At 36.9% G+C, this 19,485-nt stretch overlaps 1 protein-coding gene across 16 annotated transcripts in view; it reads right to left on the bottom strand.

Moving 5' to 3' along the window:
• Positions 1–19,485, bottom strand: part of PMS1 (PMS1 homolog 1, mismatch repair system component) — an 84,009-nt gene that overhangs the window by 64,297 nt on the left and 227 nt on the right. For 14 of the 16 annotated variants that reach the window (XR_011502925.1, XR_006526745.2, XR_011502928.1 and 11 more), the window contains exons 2-5: positions 18,705–18,827; positions 13,561–13,714; positions 9,925–10,107; positions 771–873 (exon numbers count right to left, since the gene is read on the bottom strand). Coding sequence is in view for 7 of the 16 variants with exons in the window: in XM_070508234.1 (XP_070364335.1) it covers positions 771–873; positions 9,925–10,107; positions 13,561–13,692 (418 nt within the window). In the remaining 9 variants the exon portion in view is untranslated. Of the gene's footprint in view, positions 1–770; positions 874–9,924; positions 10,108–13,560; positions 13,715–18,704; positions 18,828–19,252; positions 19,432–19,485 lie in introns of those variants that run through there. The other 2 variants (XM_070508236.1, XM_070508235.1) reach the window with 2 other exon arrangements.

The following is a 19,485-nucleotide window of genomic DNA, read 5'->3' as shown; positions in this document are numbered from 1 at the left end:
CTCAACTTTAAACATCCCATTAACAGAAGTTAGCAGTATGAAAAAGATTAAAGGAGATATGTGAAACTCAAGCCTGAAGAGATATTTTTTCCCTTGGAAGTAAACAGTAGAGGAACTTAAAAATATAAGACGTCGATTAAAATACAATAAAATTACATAACTGTATAAAACACTAAAAAACTAAATGACAAACAGCCACACTAATTAATATATTTATTTGCTTCAAATAATACAGAAAAGGAGGAAGTGGGTGAGAGTATTAGACTGAAACAACATTAGCAACGAGTTAATAAAAATTGTTAAAACTGAGTGATGGCTACACTACTCCATCTACTTACGCATATGTTTGAAGTTTTCCACAAATAAATAGATTTCAAATTATTTATTTAATCATAATATCTTGATGCTATGGTTTATTACCATGATTACCAAATCAAAAATGTTTTACGTATTTCAATAAAATATTATCTGTCATACATAAAGATACTAGTGATCTAGCAATAGTAAAATAATTGCTCTTACAGTTTTTACAGAAGAGTAACTAATCCATGCTGTTGTCCAAAGTCTTCCACACAGTTCCTCTTGAGAACAACTCTAAGTATTTACGAGATTGATGGCTAAAGCAAAGGGTGAATGTTCACCTGCAAGTTAACTAGGCATTACTAGGACCGAGCCTGAAGCAATACATTTGAATTTAAGTAGTAACAATTTTTTTTAGATAAGCAATTAAGACAGAAAATGCAAAGAACGCCACAAAGCTACCCTCTTACCTTGACCAAGATGTGAAGGTTTTTGAGAAATTATGTGGCCACTACCATCTAAAACATACTGGGTGCTAAAATTATCAGCAGCCGTCCTTGTAATAATTGAGACCTAGAATAATAAAAAAAAACCTCTAATAAAATTATGATTTTTGAAATTGCAGTGGGCTCATTATCAAAGTAGATTTAAAATAATCATTCTATATTTATTAAAGATTTTAAAAAGTTTTACTTGATAAGTTCTTATGACCACTTCTCTTGAAATATTCCTTAGAGTTACACTAATAAGCAATAGGCCAGCTTCTACTTTTTTTGTTGCAAATTACTGATTTGTGTTTTGAGTATTTCACTTTAATTTTAAGACACTTACACAAATCAGTATACCCGAAATCACTATTTTTATTATATGACTTACATCTGTAAAATCAAATACTTCAACTGTATTAAGGCAGCTTGCCATTAAGACTACTTCCATAAATTTTTTTTTGAGGAAGATTAGCCCTGAGCTAACATCTGCCGCCAATCCTCCTCTTTTTTGCTGAGGAAGACTGGTGCTGAGCTAACATCCGTGCTCATCTTCCTCTACATCATATGTGGGATGCCTACCACAGCATGGCTTGACATGTGGCGAGTAGGTCCACACCCAGGATCTGAACCCACGAACCCCGGGCCACTGGACCAGCCCCAAGACAATTCCCATAAATTTGCTGGTAAACTGAATAATCCTTTTGTAATGTAATCATTCCCTCCTTTACATTCTGTATAAAACGGCACTTACGTATTTCAAGTTAATGGTTCAAAAGAATAAAAAAATATCAATCATACACATACATATCTATGGGTGATTTTTTCTTAAATCCAAGCTTTGAACTCATTGTTTAAACATAAATTTTTTATTAATTAAAAAAACCTTAGCATTAGAACACGTAAGTATAAGAAAGGATTTCATTCAGCATGAAAATGTTTCCATAAAAATAAAAAATTCGGAATGTGTGTACTCTGCGCTACCCTTACCCTCAGCTTTCTGTTTCCCTACCTCATGAGATTAGCAGGAGAATATAATAGCAAACCATACCATTGTCAGAAAATACCAGAGGTGAGGAGTGGGGATGCTGGCAAGGAAAGCAGGGTGGACTCAGAAAAAGGTAGCCTCCTCACACTTCTGGTGAGCAACGATGACCCAAAATTGGGAGCAACCTTTCTTGCCCATCCCTGGACTTAGCAGAGTTGACTATCTTAAAATCAACCTGTATCATTTAGAAAGAAGCTGCAAAGACCCAGCTCTACTGCTGGAACTCACCTGCGTCCAGTTGGGTCTACATTTGATGATTCTGTCACGCTGTCTTAACCATTCACTGATTTATTGTAGGCCATATGGCTCTATGGAAGATGCGGGTACCATGCAGAGAATACCAGAATCACCAAGAAAAAATATGGCTTCTCTAGCTCACAGTACTAGTAGAGTCTAGTAGATTCTCTCTGAGGGTGACATCCATAAAATCCTTTTTAGGGATATTGCCTCAACCTACTATTTCTGTGATAACTACTCCCCAAAAAAGCTGTACCTAAACCAAGTTGTGAGCCTCTGTATACTCTTAAGTGATTATTCTACTTCTTCCAAAAATATATTCTGTGGATCAAAAGTTGTATAATTTAAAAAGTTGGCCTGATAACTAACCTTAATCTTTCTACTACATCCCAACTCTGTTGTGTCAAATAGTGATTTCTTCTAGTAACGTTTGTACAAAACAAAGAGGTCAGAAATTGCTAGAGATTTCCTTTCCTGTCTCTAATTTAATTACTCCATGATTGTCCCTTTAAAAACAATTCTACATTTAACCAACCACTTCTCCAAAATGCCAAGGTCAATTGAATTCTATTTCTATTCTCCAAAGAGCCAGCCACCTGACTTAAAGTTGGTGTCACTGAGCAAAGGCAGCCCTGGAACTCTGAGTTCTAGTACTAACTCTGCCAGCGATTTGCTCGATGGTCCTGAATAAATGATTACACTATCATCTTTAAGGGGAGGGTGATGATAAGATGAAGATGATGCTAATACTTTATAAGGTTACATGGATTTTTGCTGTAACTACTTCAAAGCATTTTACAGATACTAACTTGTTCATTCTTTAAACACATTAGTGAACAGTAATACTGCAGCTTAGATGAACAAACTGAAGTGCTAAAAGGCAAAAGAGGACCTTAGTGGTTACAGTGTAATATTTATGTTAAGTAAAAAAATATAGAACACAATATTGTTTTCCAACACTAAAATTTTTTAAATTACAATGTATAGAGCTCCATGAAAATTTATTTAAATCGGAAATGCTTTGCAATTCACTGCTAAAGACAGTGAAGGATAACACGCATAAGCATGTTTCACAAATTCATGAAATACAGTGTGTTCCTCAGAGGAAGGAATTGTATTTCAAGAGCTCACTTCATCATATGACCCTGTGTCCTGGGCAGGAAACCTTTTTTTGGACCAGGCACAGGTTCAGAATGTTTTAGCTGTGCAGCAGCTAGCATTTGAACTTGCAGTACCTCCATCAGAAGCATCTCTAATACTGCAAATTATTACTGGTGCTTCCTACCAGAGACAGTGAGGAACTGTGACAGTGAGTGAGTCCAGTGTGTCAAGAGAAGAAATAGAAACTTAAAGAATTTTGAAAAGAGAAGTTTATTTTAAAAGAAGTTTTAGAAGTCTTTACAGAACCTTAGAGGTTATATTAGCTATCAGTTATTAAAAACTGACTCTGGTCCAGTTACTGAGTTTCAAGAAATTATAATACTATTAGAAAGTTAAAATTACATAAAAGCATTTAAATTTCAGATAAGCACAATTTTTCTCAATGTTTTAGATAAAAAATAAATTAAAAACTTAGGAAATATCCTAGAAATTCATACAAAAAATCTTCCCTTGACAAAAATTCATCTTAGATAATTATGTTAAAGGGATTTTTTAATTGTTTCTTTTTTTTGCTAACTTTTAGATGAACACTTGGGCACAGAAACAAGAGTCTGAAAACTAACGGTTGTCAAGATTCAGCTGAAATATGGATATTGCCTGGATGACTGAACTGTCTTTTCCTTTCTGCGTATGAGTATGCCTGCCTGCCTGCACACAATTGAACACTTATATTAAGCACTCTGACTTCAGAACCTTCTCCCTGATACTCCACTGTGGGAGACTAGCAACAGGGGATCTTGGTCCCTGCTTTTCTCCTCTCAACAGAGTTCTACCACCTGTGAGGAGACTGCATTTAGGAAGCAAGATATCCCAGCTGCTTCAAAAACTCCTGTGCTTACCCACATGGCTACGAGAGACAGAAGAGGTCCCCTACACTGGAGCAGGAGGCAGGGACCATCAGAATAATGCTGGGGGCTTCCCCCTACCCTTTTACAGATATGCGAGCCCACAAATAAGACAATCTCAACTTCCATCTTCAAAACAGAATGAGCTAGTCATTCCGCCCACTTTAAGCCACAGAGGTTTAATGTAAAGTAAAACAACAATAAATCTACAGACCCCATACAATCTCATCACAAAATTATGTATAATGAACTTGACAGATCAGAATAATACCCAGTGCACTGTAACCACTGTAAAAATGTTGGATGAATGAATCAATAAACATGAGTATTATGCAGTAGATGGCTGGCAACTCTTCTAATTCTTCCCAGGAAAAAACAAGAGAAAAAAATAAACATATGCTATAGAAAAAAGACCTTTGGTGAGACTCAGAAGGAATTTACCTAGGAATGGTTGTTAAATTTTAGAAAGGATTTTCCCAAAATGGTGAGGAGTTTGCATGAACTTTGAAAGGTGAGGTGAAAAACCACTTGCTGAAAAGGGAATGGGTAAGCTGATGACATCATCACCTGTATGACACAGCCACACACTACTTTTCACATTCAAGTCCGGGGTAAAAATAACATTCATCTGTATGGCACATGATAATATTCACAATACTCTAATATGTACTATTTCATTTGACCCTCAAATCATTATTCTCACTTTATAGACATTAAAAAAAAAGACTCAGAAAGGTTAACCCGTCTTATGGTCAAGTCTCATATTCAAACACTTGGGAATGAGAATTAGGCTCTGACTCCTCATTCAAAGTTTGTTCTGATTCTAAGACAACAAAACCATTCTGTAATCTTCCTAAAACTAAGGTATAATTTAGCTTCTATTTAAAATCCAGTTCAAAAAACTTATGTAAGTTTCTTAAACATTTCTTTGAAAGGAGAAAGATAATGTATAAAAAACAGCAACCTAAAAAGAAACAAAACATTTTATTATGTGATAGGAACAATATATACGGTCTTCAGAAAAAATTTTATGAACAGGTCAAAACAGGATTTTCACTATTTCTAGCTCATTCTAGTCAGTATGCTTAGTAATCAGCATGAGGAATTTAACATCAAAGAACGACAAATATCCCCAAATTATTGCTCTACAAATAATAAATTTCAAGAGAAGTTATGCTTGATGATATGATTTAAAAAAAAAAGTCATGTCGGTCAATTTGTGTCAGTCACAGATACATTCATCACAGATTATGGAGGCAGAAATTTATTTTTAAATATCAATAGGATACTTTGTAGATATGAAAAGAATGTTTTACTCCTTTGGAGTGTTTAATTCTAAGATTGGAAGTCATTTTATAATTGACAAATTAGGAAACTGCCCATTCTTTTAAAGTATATAAATAAAGAATATAGAATAGATATATTTTAAATTTCTCCAGCTAATTCTGCTGAAAGTCTACTTAATTTTTTTCTTTTTATAACTAAAATTATTAACATCTTTAAATAATCTAACAAAAAATAATTTCAACAATTGGAGTTTTGGGTGACGGCTGTTTCAATAGTGTGACAAAACTATATCCCAATTACACATCATCACTATACTAAGCCTGAGATGGTTTACATCTCTATGACTTTAAAATTATCTGCATCAGTTAGTTTGGCAGATAAAATAGCCAAATCATTAATTTTTATTATGTAACGGCAATCTCCATCCAGAGTTTTCAAAATAAACTGGAGCCTTTAAAATAAATATGCACCTTCTACTCTACATGAAAGTTCAATTCTTTCTGAAAGGTGAAGAATATTCGGTAAACTTCAAAAGTGAAGCTTTTCCCCCTCAAAACATTCATTAACTCTTCCTGAATAACAATAATATTTATTTTTAAATGTAATTGACCTTGACAAGCATATATTACTTTCTGTATTTCTGAAATACTATTCAGAAATCTTCCCACGTAAGTTTCAACTTGACTACTGCTTGATAACCTATTAAGCTTACCACTGCAGGCCTGAGTATATTTACTGTTTTAATGAGGTCCTTTTTAAATTATAAATCTCTCTCTAACCATACTAGTAAGAAGGCACTAACTTACTGTGAAAAACCCAGTACTGGGAGGCATGAAATTGGAACTGAATTCTTGGCTTTAGCATGGACATACTATGTGTCCCTAAATAGGTCACAATTTTCACATTCCATTTACTTCACTGTGCACAGTTCCTCTGAAGTAAACTACTTAGCACAGCACTTGCATACAGTAGACAGTGAAATATTAGCTGACTGATTATTAGACTGTGTTTTGAAGCTGGAGTGAGAAGACTTGGCATTTGGCTTCACAAGACCTCAGTTTCCTCATCAGTAACATGAGACTGAACCTTAGAAGACCTATTGCAGGGTGGCTTACCCATGAAGCAGACTGATGCAAAGACTAGTGAGCAGGATATTTATTGGGGAGTGCTGCTGGGATCGTCACTTGTGAGGGCAGGGCAGAAAGAGAAGTGGGGCTGTGCCACACTTACAAGGGGGGACAGTCTGGAGCAGACAAAGCATAGCAGAGTTGTTCTGAATTGGAACAGAGACCTTACAACCCCTCGTCAACCAGCCATTGGATGCAGGTTGCGCTGGATGATGAGAGTAATGTAACTCTCTTCAGCTGACGTAAGGGCAATCTCCAGAGGGAGACTCAGCTGTGAGTGTTCAGTCACCAATACTCTTGGCAGCTGGGGGAATGAGTGTTCAGTCCCCAAGTGGGGGATCTGGGCAGTGCACCAGGGTCCACTACTACTACCAGGGTCCCTTCCAGTTCTATACTTCCTTTGGCTTTCAGGTACAATCAAACCTAAATCATCAAACAATTTGTCTGTAACGAAATAATACTTACTGTAAGATTCCATTTAGAGCGAGTTCAAGAACAGGTGGAACTAATTTATGTTGATAGAGGTAAGAATAGCTATTACCTCTGACTGACTGGGACGGAGCATGAGAGAACCTCCCAGTACTCATGGGGAGGGGCATAAAGAACCTTCAGGGGTGCTGACAATAGTCCATATCTGGATCTGGAGTATACAGATATAAAAGTTCATTGCGCTGTGTGTGTGTGCACACACACATATATCTACGTGTGATTTTCCCAGAGATTCATAAGACAGTACATAAAGTGCTGTTAATATTTTCTAAGATTGACAAATGACACTGCAATGTTTAAATCGAAAATAACTTTTTTAAAGTTTATAGTTTCCTATTACTATTGTGATACTTTGACATTTCTTTTACTCCTTTTGTAACTTTAATGAGCAAAATTCTTTTATGTATTTATACTGAAGGCATTCAAATGCCTCAAAAATGAAACAAAAGACAAAATGATAAACTTAGTTATCACGCAGGTTTAACTAATCAAATAAAGAAACAGAGAGTACCACTGGACAAGGACTTGCAAAACTGCCATCTAAAATGAGAACTATAGTGAAGATTTGGATGAATCATATGGCTTATGTACAATATATTTTAGAAGACTAAGTGTAGTGCTGCCACCTAGCAGACAAAGTTGATAATGACCAATTTCAGTTCTGAAAGGTTATACACATCTTAGAAAACATAGAAATGCCAGACTATATATTGTTCAAAAACACTGCCAAAATAAAGCTTAAAGATTTACCTGCCAAGTTTGGACAACAGCTAAAAAATAAAATACATTCTCTAACAAATTATATGATTTCTAAAATAGCCACTGAGAGGTCATATCATAGTACCAGTACTGGGGGCTTTGCAGGTTCCGATACACATCTCATCCCATGTTAAAAACAGACTCTACAAGAGCCTAGGGCCATAGGTTCCCATGTACAGTCCCTGGGGAGAAAGATGGGCAATGCCCCCTTGTACCCTCCAGTCACTCTTCCCTAAAATCTATTTGGAGACTCAGTGAACTCTAAATAAAGCAAGTGCTGAGAAAGGTAAGAGCAGCACAGAGAGTGCTAGTTTTTGCACAAAGGTTTTAAGCAAGTGCACTTAAGGAATGACAAGGTCTTTCCTCCTTTAGTGATGTCTGAACATCTAGATTCTAACAAGGGAGGGCTCCTAGTCCTCTGTGCTAAAACAGCAAAATCGCCCACTTGAAACTCCAGCTCCTCCTCAACCCACAATTTTTCTTTCTTGCTTAGGCATCACCTTACAGAGCCGCAAAGTCAAAGAGTAAATGAATACTGAGTTGGGACCCTATTCACAAAAAGAAGGAAAAACCCTACACTATGCCAGCACTCAGCAAAGGACCACAATAAGCCTGAAGAATGTATCATTGCTGGGGAGACTAGGCTACTAAATAGATGTCCAGAGACCAGATGAGGAGAGACTAACATGTCATGTCCCTGCCACTTTTCTGGGACAAAAGGTATAAAATCCTACCATTTTATTTATTGCATCTGAGCATTCTCACCTAATTAGAGTCTGCCATACTAAGCACAAATGAAGGGTTATACAGCTACCGGGCAAACTTAGATAGCTAAAGAGACCCTCACAATTACCATGTCACTCACTAGGACACAGATACTATCACACTATAATACAGAGCTTAACATACACAGAGAAACAGAACAGCACAAAGAAACTAGTATGGAGTCATGGGATAAAACATAACTGAAATAGATGGAAATGAAGAGATCAAGGTTCTAGATGAGCTTTGCCACAAACTAGTTATATAATGTAGGGCAGAGGCAGTGAAGTATAATTGATACTACACGATGGAGTGCGTCAGGCACTGAACTCAGGGGTTTAGACATTAAAAGCACCAAAAAAGCAGTCAAGAGAGCAAAGTTCTAGGACCCAATCAGCCTCTAACTAGCTAGAGGGTAGGCCAAGTCAATTTGCATCTCTAGAGCACAATCTAATAATCTGTACTGACTAAAGTGGTATTTCCAAAGTTGTTGCACAAAACAAGAAAAAAACAGTGATATGTTTCTCAATAAAAGGGTTTCATAGTCAAGTAGGTGCAGAAAATGAACCTACTATAAACCACCAACCTTAGAGATTCACAACAGACTTTAGTAAAGGCTCTGAAAAGTGATTATAGGTAAGATATCTGTTTAATTTTATTTAATACATTTTTTCCAAGACAATAGGCCACTAAACCACTATTTCTTCTTATAAACATTAACACTACAAAACACATTTTGCTGTTCCTCAAAAAAATTAAACAGAATCACCTAGCAATTCTACCTCTGGGTATATACCTAAGAGAAATGAAAGCAGGGTTTCAAACACACCTTTGTACACCCATATTCATAGCAGCATTATTCACAATAGCCAAACAGTGGAAACAATCCAAATATACCCAGATGTCGACAGGTGACTAGACAAACAAAATGTGGCTTATAGATATAATGGAATATTATTCAGCCTTAAGAAGGGATGAAATCCTGATACACGTTACAAGTATGAACCTTGAAGACATTATGCTAAGTGAAATAAGTCAGACACAAAAGGACAAATATTCTATGATTCCGTTTAAATGAGGTACTTAGAAAAGTCAAATTCAGAGAGACAAAAAGCATAACAGTGGTTACCAGGGGATGGGGGGAAAGGAGAAGGGGGACTTATTATTTAATGGGTACCCAGTTTCAGTTTGGGATGACAAAAAAATTCTGGAGATGGATGGTGATGACGGCTGCACAATAATGTGAATGTACCTAATGCCACTCAATTGTACACTTACAACTGGTTAAAATGGTAAATTTTATGTTATATATATGTACCACAAGAAAAACCCCACACTCTTTGCCAAATTCTGGGTTGGTTTTCTCTTAATTCTAATATTCGTGACTATAAAATCACTAAAACAGTCTATATAAATTACCTTACCTCAGCGACACAACAAATTGAGCCCAAAGCTTCTCCACGAAAACCGTAAGTCGTCAAATTTTCAAGATCTTCATGACTGTTTATTTTTGAGGTGTAGTACTTTATTGCCATCACAGGTGCATCAATGGCTTTGATGCCCTCACCATTGTCTCGCACCTCAATTTTATCAAACCCAAAGTTCTCCTATAAAAAGTTAAAAAATACTTTTACTATGTAATGGCTTTAAACTTACAACATTTAGAAACAGAAAGAAACACAAGTGAAATAATTTTGTCATCTATTTATCTTTTATGGAAACTTAACATTAAGAAAGCAAGAGTTGAATTTCCTAAGTCTACTCATTCCTAGTTATGGTACAACGGGGAAGTCCCTTGTTTTCCCTGGACTCAGATCCAAGCGTAAAATAAGGAAGTTGGTCTGATCTTTAAGGTTCCCTTGAATTGTTTCAGTATCATAGGTATTTATGTCTAAATTTATGTTTAAACGACTAAAAAAATTCTTCTAAATGATATATACCTTTGTATATGTAATCTTGCAAACAAATAAAACAGGATACCATGAGCACCAAAACCACCACCTAGTTCTTCCCACCAAGAGTCTAGCAATTATCACTACTCAACCTGACTTTCAATAATTCCTCCCTTCAACTATTTACTGCTTTCACAAGAAATTTTAATATTTACTACATTATAACTCAAAATTTCTTTCTGCAACTAGTCACCTAACAGGCAACTGCTGAGAAAATACAACTAATTTGGCAATCTCAGTGAGTTTTTAACTTGGGAATCAAGGGAAAAAAACCAAACTTCAATTCATAGCTTAGTATTTGCAGTCTAATACTAAACATACACAAACATAATAAAAATAAAATCTAAATTCCTATAGTGATCACACTTTCTATGAATACTACATTCTAAATTTGGTAGTAAATTTGTCATAAGCTTGACTTCACAAAGTTTTATGTGTGTGGCCATTTATGTAAGTCATAAAGGGAGAAAAAGTCTTCTTACAATTACAATGACTGTAGTATTTAAAGTAATATCACATCCTTTTAATAGCCTAAAATTATATAATACTGTATGTGTTGGTACTTTTTAGACAAATTAGATATACAAGGTGTTGGGGGGAAGATGCCTAAGATTTAGTTCCTCATCTCTCTCTCAATCTAAAATTAAGTTAACATTCTGGGAATAGCTTCTCTGCTTCATTTATAGAAAAATCATTAACTGCAGAAATGCAAATCTTCCAACATAAATAAGAACTCCAGGCATCTGACTAAAATAACACAAAGATCAGTTTAAATGTGTAAAATAATCCCAACCTGTTTAACTAATCATGAAAATATTCCTAGTCAGGGTAGTTATTATTGTATGAAAGCAAAATAAAACAGGACTTAATACATAAAGCAACACAGTTGTTTACTTTAAAACTCTACAAAGCAGAGAAAGAGAAACTGAAAAACGCCAAGAGATTAAAATACATAGCCAGATAAAAAGGTGTAATTTACTTTCATAGGAGAACTTCTGTTTGCTTTGTAACACTATTTTAAAAAACTATTTTTCTTCAGAGAACTTTGAGAACAAGATACATATTTGCCCACCTAAGATTCTTAAGTGAAATCTGTCAGATATAACTACCTAATCCTGTTTAATTATTACCAATTGTATTCTAATCAGACTGAATTGACTATATGAAACGTCTAAGAAAAATTGTCTTTCTTTGGGTTTAATAAGTACTTTTCATGTTTATAAAACTTATTTAGAGGGGCTGGCCCCGTGGCCAAGTGGTTAAGTTCGCGCGCTCTGCTGCAGGCGGCCCAGTGTTTCGTTGGTTCGAATCCTGGGCGCGGACATGGCACTGCTCATCAAACCACGCTGAGGCAGCGTCCCACATGCCACAACTAGAAGAACCCACAACGAAGAATAGACAACTATGTACCGGGGGCTTTGGGGAGAAAAAGGAAAAAATAAAATCTTTAAAAAAAAAAAAAACTTATTTAGAAACAAAATACAGATTTGATATGGTATGGAACAGTGATTCTTAGCATCAACTAGAAACTGGTTAGAGAAGCAAACTTTTGGGCCCCACCTACAATCTGAAGTTCTGGGGCCCAGTAACTGCCCTAACAAACTCTCTGAATTATTCTAATGCCCCCAAACAGTGTGAGGACACTGGCATAGAGGAAAGATCTTGACTGGGCTTTAGAGTCAGAAAGACCTGAATTCCAACCTCAGCTCCACTACTTACTAATTATATCACTGAACAAGTTCTCAGAACCTTAATTATTTGTAAAATGGGTATAGTAGTACCTAATTCACAGAGTTTTTATAAGGGGCAACTGGGATTTTATATATACAAACATATATACAAAATGCATAGGTTTCTTTCCTACAAAGATATGTGTATCACTATTATTTCTAATACTGAAATATTAGAAATAACATAAATGTCTGATAATTAAATGATTACCAAAAAAAGTATTCTTACAGTCACTCAAACAAATTTATTTACCATTTATGTGCCAAGTACTGGCCAGGTATAGTGGACACAAAACTGGAAAAAATACAGACCTTATTTTATCAGCTAGTAATTTATAACAGGGGAGGGAGACACAAACTAATTGTAATAAATCATAATGAGTGTGATAGGTCACATTAACTCAAATTATTTCATACATAGCACTTTTTTTTTTTTTTGAGGAAGATTAGCCCTGAGCTAACATCTGCTGCCAATCCTCCAATTTTTGCTGAGGAAGACTGGCCCTGAGCTAACAACCATGCCCATCTTCCTCTACTTTATATGTGGGATGCCTGCCACAGCATGGCTTGCCAAGTGGTACCATGCCCACACCTGGGATCCGAACCAGTGAACCCCGGGCTGCTGAAGCGGAATGTGAGAACTTAACCGCTGCACCACTGGGCCGGCCCCAGCACTTAAATTTTAAAATGTGAAAACTACGAAGCAACATGGGAAATGGTTTTAAAATACGATTAGGTGAAAAGGTGCAAAGGAGAATATATAAAGCAAGTAAATATGAATAACCAAGGATAGATATTAATAGAAAATACAGATAAATTAAATTTATGTTTTAGGTGATGGAGCACTAAATAAGTTTGCTTTTATAATTTCCTTTAGTGTTACTAATGTGGATTTAAACTAATCAACTAATGTTCACAAATTAAAATTTACTTCTAAGAATTTACTCTTAAAATAACAAAGCGTCCTGGGGCCAGCCCTGTTGCTGAGTGGTGGGGTTCTGCACTCTGCTTCGGAGGCCCAGGGTTTCGCTGATTCAGATCCTGGGCACAGACCTAGCACTGCTCCTCAAGCCATGCTGAGGCGGCGTCCCACATAGCAGAACTAGAAGGACCTACAACTAGAATATACAACTGTGTACTGGGGAGTTTTGGGGAGAAAAAGGAAAAAAATAAAAACATTGGCAACAGATGTCAGCTCAGGGCCAATCTTAAAAAAAAAAGTGCTAAAAACAAACAAACAAACAAAACCAAAGGGTCCAATGTCCTAAGAATAATTTACTGGTACAAAGAAAGAAAAGAAAGGTAATAGTTGTAAGGAGAAAACATTTGTCCTGCCCTTTTTTGCTTTAAAGGTATTTGGCTCCTCAGGGACTCTCACCAGTTTAACATCTATGCTTGTGGCACCAGCATCCAAGGAGTTTTCAATGAGCTCTTTTACAACACTGACCACTGAAGTGATTATCTGAGAACTTGAAAGGAGGCGAACTGTTGCTGCAGGCAACTGTTTCATTCTAGCTTTTACCACACAGTAGCTAGAAGATAAAAATAGAGTTGTAAAAATAAAAATCGTTAAACATTCCTAACAGAACTGACAGCAACAACAATAATAAGAGCAGCTCACATTTACTGAGCCTCAGTGTATTGAGCAGGTCTACTGTAAGCACGCACAATATTAAATCACTTATTTCTTACAAATACTCTTTGAAATAGATGCCATTATCATCTCCTTATTATAAGACTAAGGCACAGAGAAGTTAGTTGGTAAATCACACGATGGTAATAACTGAAGAATAAGCACTACTGTGCTATGATAAGTGTAATATATGCTCTGCCTGGCTAGGAATGACCAAGTGGTGCTGTCACCTTGGGATGTGGACGTCAGTCAGTTATGTGCCTTAACGGCAGTCTCACTTAAACATTATTAGTCATCCACACGTTCTGATGAGTTACAATGTCTTTTTCAATTATCTAGCCCTTTTGGAGTTAGGATATGTAGAACCTAGAATTACTATTAATCTGAACTAGCCAGATCCCAGATAGATCAGATAACTATCCTCTACACTAGTCTATCTAAAACATTATTCTAATCATGTGGTTCCCTAAAGCCTAAATAAAATAAAGCTCAAATCTCTGTGATAGTATTCAAGGTCCTTTACATGCCGATCCAACCTGTATGTCTAAAATCTCTCTGCCAGTGATTGTTTTAGCCATGAAACCCTTTGTTTGAAACTATTTCAAACAAAGAAACAAAAAATCTTATATGGAAATCTCTCATATAAAATATGCAGGGAGTGGGGTTTGCATCTGCCTTAATGTCTGATTTCAGGAAAAGAAAAAAAACGCTAGCTTGACAAGTAATTCCCCTATAGAGTCAAGATTTCCTTTGACAAATAAAGGCGCGGGGGGAGACCCTAGATACTTCCTTAATTTACCATGACTAGTTACATGCTCACAAGATGATTTGATCCTATGGAATCTAGGGTCAAACAAAACAGCAATGCCAAAAACAAGCAAACAAACCAACCAAAAAGGTGTCCATTTAAGATTCTTTCTCAGGCAACATAAGATATAAGACAATCAGAGTCACTTAAAGTAAGAGTCAGTAACTGAGCAAGAAATGGAGTATAGCCACTGTGACAATCACACAGGATTTTAAGGGATGCATTTCTGGGAAGAGGTAAATATACTGAGTTCTGAGTGGTGTTATAAATATAACTATATTTTGCTTTGTACAAGGCAAAGCTGATTAGCACAGTGGAAAAACATACCAGATTTGGAGTCTAAAGAACAGGTTTTGGGGTTCATCTTTATTACATGTAAACTGAAGCAAATCACTTAAATCACTTTCTAATCAATTCATCACCTGGATAGATGGAGATAATGCCTCACTGGTCTGTTGTGAGGATCAAGAAAGAAAGCACACGTAAAATGTTGTGTAAATGATAAGGCCATATAAAATGTACATTATGATGATGAGAGATGACTATGTAAAGAAATGTTGGGAATTCTTTTTTAATTCTAACAATTACTTTCTAATTAATCTATATATTTGATTTAGTTTTGGGGTACCTAGTTTTAAGGAGAGTAACTGTGAACAACTACTTCTCAAGAGTTTTTGTGGCTCTCAAGGGCTGGGAGGCTCTTCCCAGTAAGTCAGGAAAATAGTAGACAGTCAGGCTGCTCCACTGTCGTAACATTCACACAAACTAGTGCTGTCATAAACAAAAGGCACCCTCTGTACTCTCCCCAAGCTTCAGACTGGCCTCAAGGGTAAGGCTGTAGAGCTGCATTGTCCAGTATGGTAGCCACTAGTCACACATGGCTATTGAGCACTTGAAACGTGGCTACTCCAAATTGAGATGTGCTAATATACTCTGGACTTCAAACTCAGCATAAAAATATACAAAATCTTATTTTTTTTTACATTGATTACAGGATAAAATGATATTCTGGATATACTGGTTTACATAAAATATATTATTAAACTTAATCTCACTTTATTGTTTTGCTCTTTTTAATGTAACTATTAGAAAATTTAAAATCGTATATGTGGCTTACATTGTTCCATAGGACAGCACTGGATAAAGTAGTAGTTAAAAAAGCAGGCTCTGAAATCACACTGCTTTTGGTTCTATCCTAGCCTTTACACTAAAACTATATAATGCTGGGGAAATTAAAATTACACTCTAAAACTCAGTCATCTAATCTACAAAATGGGGATAATAATAATAACATACGGTTGTGCTGAGAAGTAAATAAGATAATGTATATAATTGATTACAATGTTTGGCACACACATGCTAAAAGATCCTAGGATACTTGGACTTAATTGAGTTCCTCCAAACTCCCAAATGAATAAACTCCCCACCACTTCTAACCCCTGTCCCCAAAGGGGCTAACCCATGGCCTGGCATGAGGTTAGGCTTGCATTCAAGAAATTTTCTACCTTTGTTTGAGAATCCCAAGGATCTGAGAAAAATACTGATCAATGAAGCCTTGGGGTATAAACCTAGCCTCACCTTAACCTTCATTCTTTCTGGGCAATCTCCTTACTAATGTCATCATCTTTGTCTCTTTCTCTACAATCCCTCTTCTAAAGTCGTCTATTTTTTTTCCCCTCAAGTCCCTAATTTCATCCCAATCTTTCTCATTCTTCTAGTTAACCGAGATGAAGTCTACAGCATGAACTCTATCTTCACACACACCTTAGCTCCTCCACCCCATCGTGTCTTCTGGTTTCTTAAAATGTCTGCACTTCTACCCATGTTCTTCTTCCCTCAGGCTCAGGTCAACGTCTCTTCCTCCTACGCTATAGCACACTTACATCTAGTTTCTTTATCCAGTCCTCCCACAGGCATCTTGGCCTGAAGCAAAAACAAACAAAAAATTCTTCCCTCAACCCTAATACCCCAATGATTATCTTCTTTTTTTACATAGCCAAACCTGAATAAATAACCTATATTCACTGTCACCAATTCTCTATCACCAACTTATTTTTAAAACCCTTGCAAAATGGCTTATACCAAAACCACCGTCAGGATTCTGTTCTCCTCAGGTTCACCAATGATCTCTTACATCATCAAATTCTTTTCTCAGGACTCATGTTCCCGGACATACCTGAAGCACATAACATTGATGATACCCCCTAATTCTCAAGAATCTTTCCATCTATACCTCTTTGATCTCTTCGTGTTTTCTTCACTCTCTTCCCAGAAATGTGGGCATTGCCCAATTCCTCTCTCCTCTTCTCAGATAGCTTAAAACCCAAAGCTTTAGTTACACAATAATATCTAAATCTACATCCTCAACAATGATCTCTCTCTCCCCAAGTTAAGACAAGCATTTCTAATCATTAATATCAGTTACCTCAAAATAAATATTTGTAAAACAGAATTTATCTTCCTGCTCCCCTCCTCATGCCATCCACCTAATTTTTGCTGTTTCTCTTAATAACACTGTCTTTTGTGACCAAGGTCAAAAACTTCAATACTCCTTTGCCAGCAATCCCACCCTATTTGCAGCTCCACCTTCTCCTAATGCAATCCTATTATCATTCCAGACCCAGTTCCAATAACATTTCTAACATGTCCCTTCTGATCACCCAACCAGGAATGATTCTTCCCTCCCCCTACATTCCTAAACAACTTGGCTTACGTCCCTCACGGGATACTTACCCCGCCCTGTCCTGACCTATACAACTTTTGAATCCAGGGAATCATGTGTTATATATTTCTGGATGCAACACAGAATAATCAGAGTACTTCACTCATGGCAAGCACTTCATGAGTATTAATGAAAGGCCACAAAAAACAATTTTATCAGCACCTTCCTCATGCCAATGTAAACATTAGCAAGAGCATCCTCCTTCCCAGCAAGTCACCATTGCCTTAACTCCTTCCCTTTATATACTCTATTTTAACTAACTTCTCTATCATCCACTACCTCATCTGTATCTCTTAACCAGACATTTTTCTGAACTCCAGGGCCTTACTTCCAACTACCTTCTATATAAAATCATTTAGATGGCTTGGAGGCACCCTAAACTTAACATGTCCCAAATCGATCTCAGAATCTTTCTCTAACTTTATTCCTATACTTATTGTTTTATAATAAAAATGATAGCTAACATAAGCAACTTTATATATATTACCCCATTTAATCCTCACAACAATCCTATGTATACTATCACTCCTCTATCACAAATGAGATTTAAAAGCTTGCTACTTGATCAAGATTACAAAACTGGTAAGTGACAGACGCACACTTGCATACCTTAGCATGTTTGACGCCAAAGGCCATGCTCATGCAGTCTCACAAGGCAAAATTAGAAACCTTGAAGCCATCCTAGAAATTCTTCTCTCTCTCTACACCCTGCCACCCAGTCTCATCTATCCTATTACTAAATATTTCTCAAACTGGTCTCTCCTCTCTATACTTATAGCTACTGCCTCTGTTCAGCCCCTCAATATTTCTCCCCTGAACTACTGCAATAACCACCTAACTGATATTTCATCTTTAATCTCAACCACCTATAGGGTTCTTTCTGTAATTTATTTTTCATCATGCTGCTACCCTACTTAAAATTTTATAAAGATTCCCAACTGCTAACCAGGTAAAGACCCAACTCCTTAACAATTGGACCTCTGCCTATGTTTCTAATCTCATCCTATTATTCTTCAAATGCACACTAGGCCAGTCGTACTATACAGCTCATCTCTCTTAATGAGGTGGCACTCACTCCTTTCCTAGCTCCCAAGGTTCCCTTTCTCTACCTATGACTTCTATGCATTCTTTCCTTTGTACTCCCGTAGCACCTTTTCCTTACTTCCAACTCAAAATTCCTCACAGGTTATTCTAACTATTGCTTTTCTGTCCCCTCCTCCTGGCTCAGAGTTCTTTAAGGATAGAGATTTTATATTCATCTCATATCCCTTGCATAACCCCTGGAACACAGCAAGCATTCTACTGTATGTGTATGAAACGGCATCTCCTGAAAAGTAGAACGGTTGATATCAGGCTTACAAGTCACAGCATAGAACGTCTGAGAACGTCAGGAATCAGTCTTCCATATTTCCTCAGAGGGAAATCAAATACTCCTGAAAGAGTACTGAGGACCAGGAAAGTCAGATAAGGACAACAGAGTACCTAAAAAAGAGACAGACATCAGAGAACTCATAGACTTTAGAGAAAACACAAGGAAATGATTTATTTACAGAACATAATAAATCTAACCCGATTGTTTTCATAGAGCCCAAAGAAATGCAAGATATAGTCAACGTTCTCTTATGCCAATTTGGAAATGTTGTTGAAAATTACTTCAGCATTCGAAATCACAAACTTTGTGTTCTCCAAGGCAACGAAATTCGATTTCAAAGATGACGCCAAATTATCTGACTTTTCCTCCCCGTTCTCAAATAAGCAGTTTTTGAAATCCACATTTCCTCAGTATGTAACACAGGTGCCTGTCTCTGGCTTGTGGATGAACCCAGAAAAATCATGGTTAGCTGAAAAGAGTTTGCTTGCCCCACTTGGACGATGCCACACGTATAACGTTATAAAATGCCACCTACTCACAAGACGAGTTACGGCTGTCAGGGGTTCAAGTGTCCGCCTGGCATACGGCAACTTTAAGTCCCGCAGCCAGAAGACCCGGGGAACTGGCTGTGCCTAAACACACACAGTCGGGAGAGGCCGAACCTGCCGCTCCTGGGACGCAGCCCCGCCGGCAGCCCGCTCTCCACGTGCGCGCGCCCGCCAGACCTGCCTCGCCGCTTCCCGCCCGCAGAGGGGGAGGGGCCGCCCA

The sequence above is a fragment of the Equus asinus genome, chromosome 4, assembly GCF_041296235.1.
Source record: "Equus asinus isolate D_3611 breed Donkey chromosome 4, EquAss-T2T_v2, whole genome shotgun sequence".
Lineage (NCBI taxonomy): Eukaryota > Metazoa > Chordata > Mammalia > Perissodactyla > Equidae > Equus > Equus asinus.
This window is presented reverse-complemented; position numbering and strand designations above follow the sequence as displayed.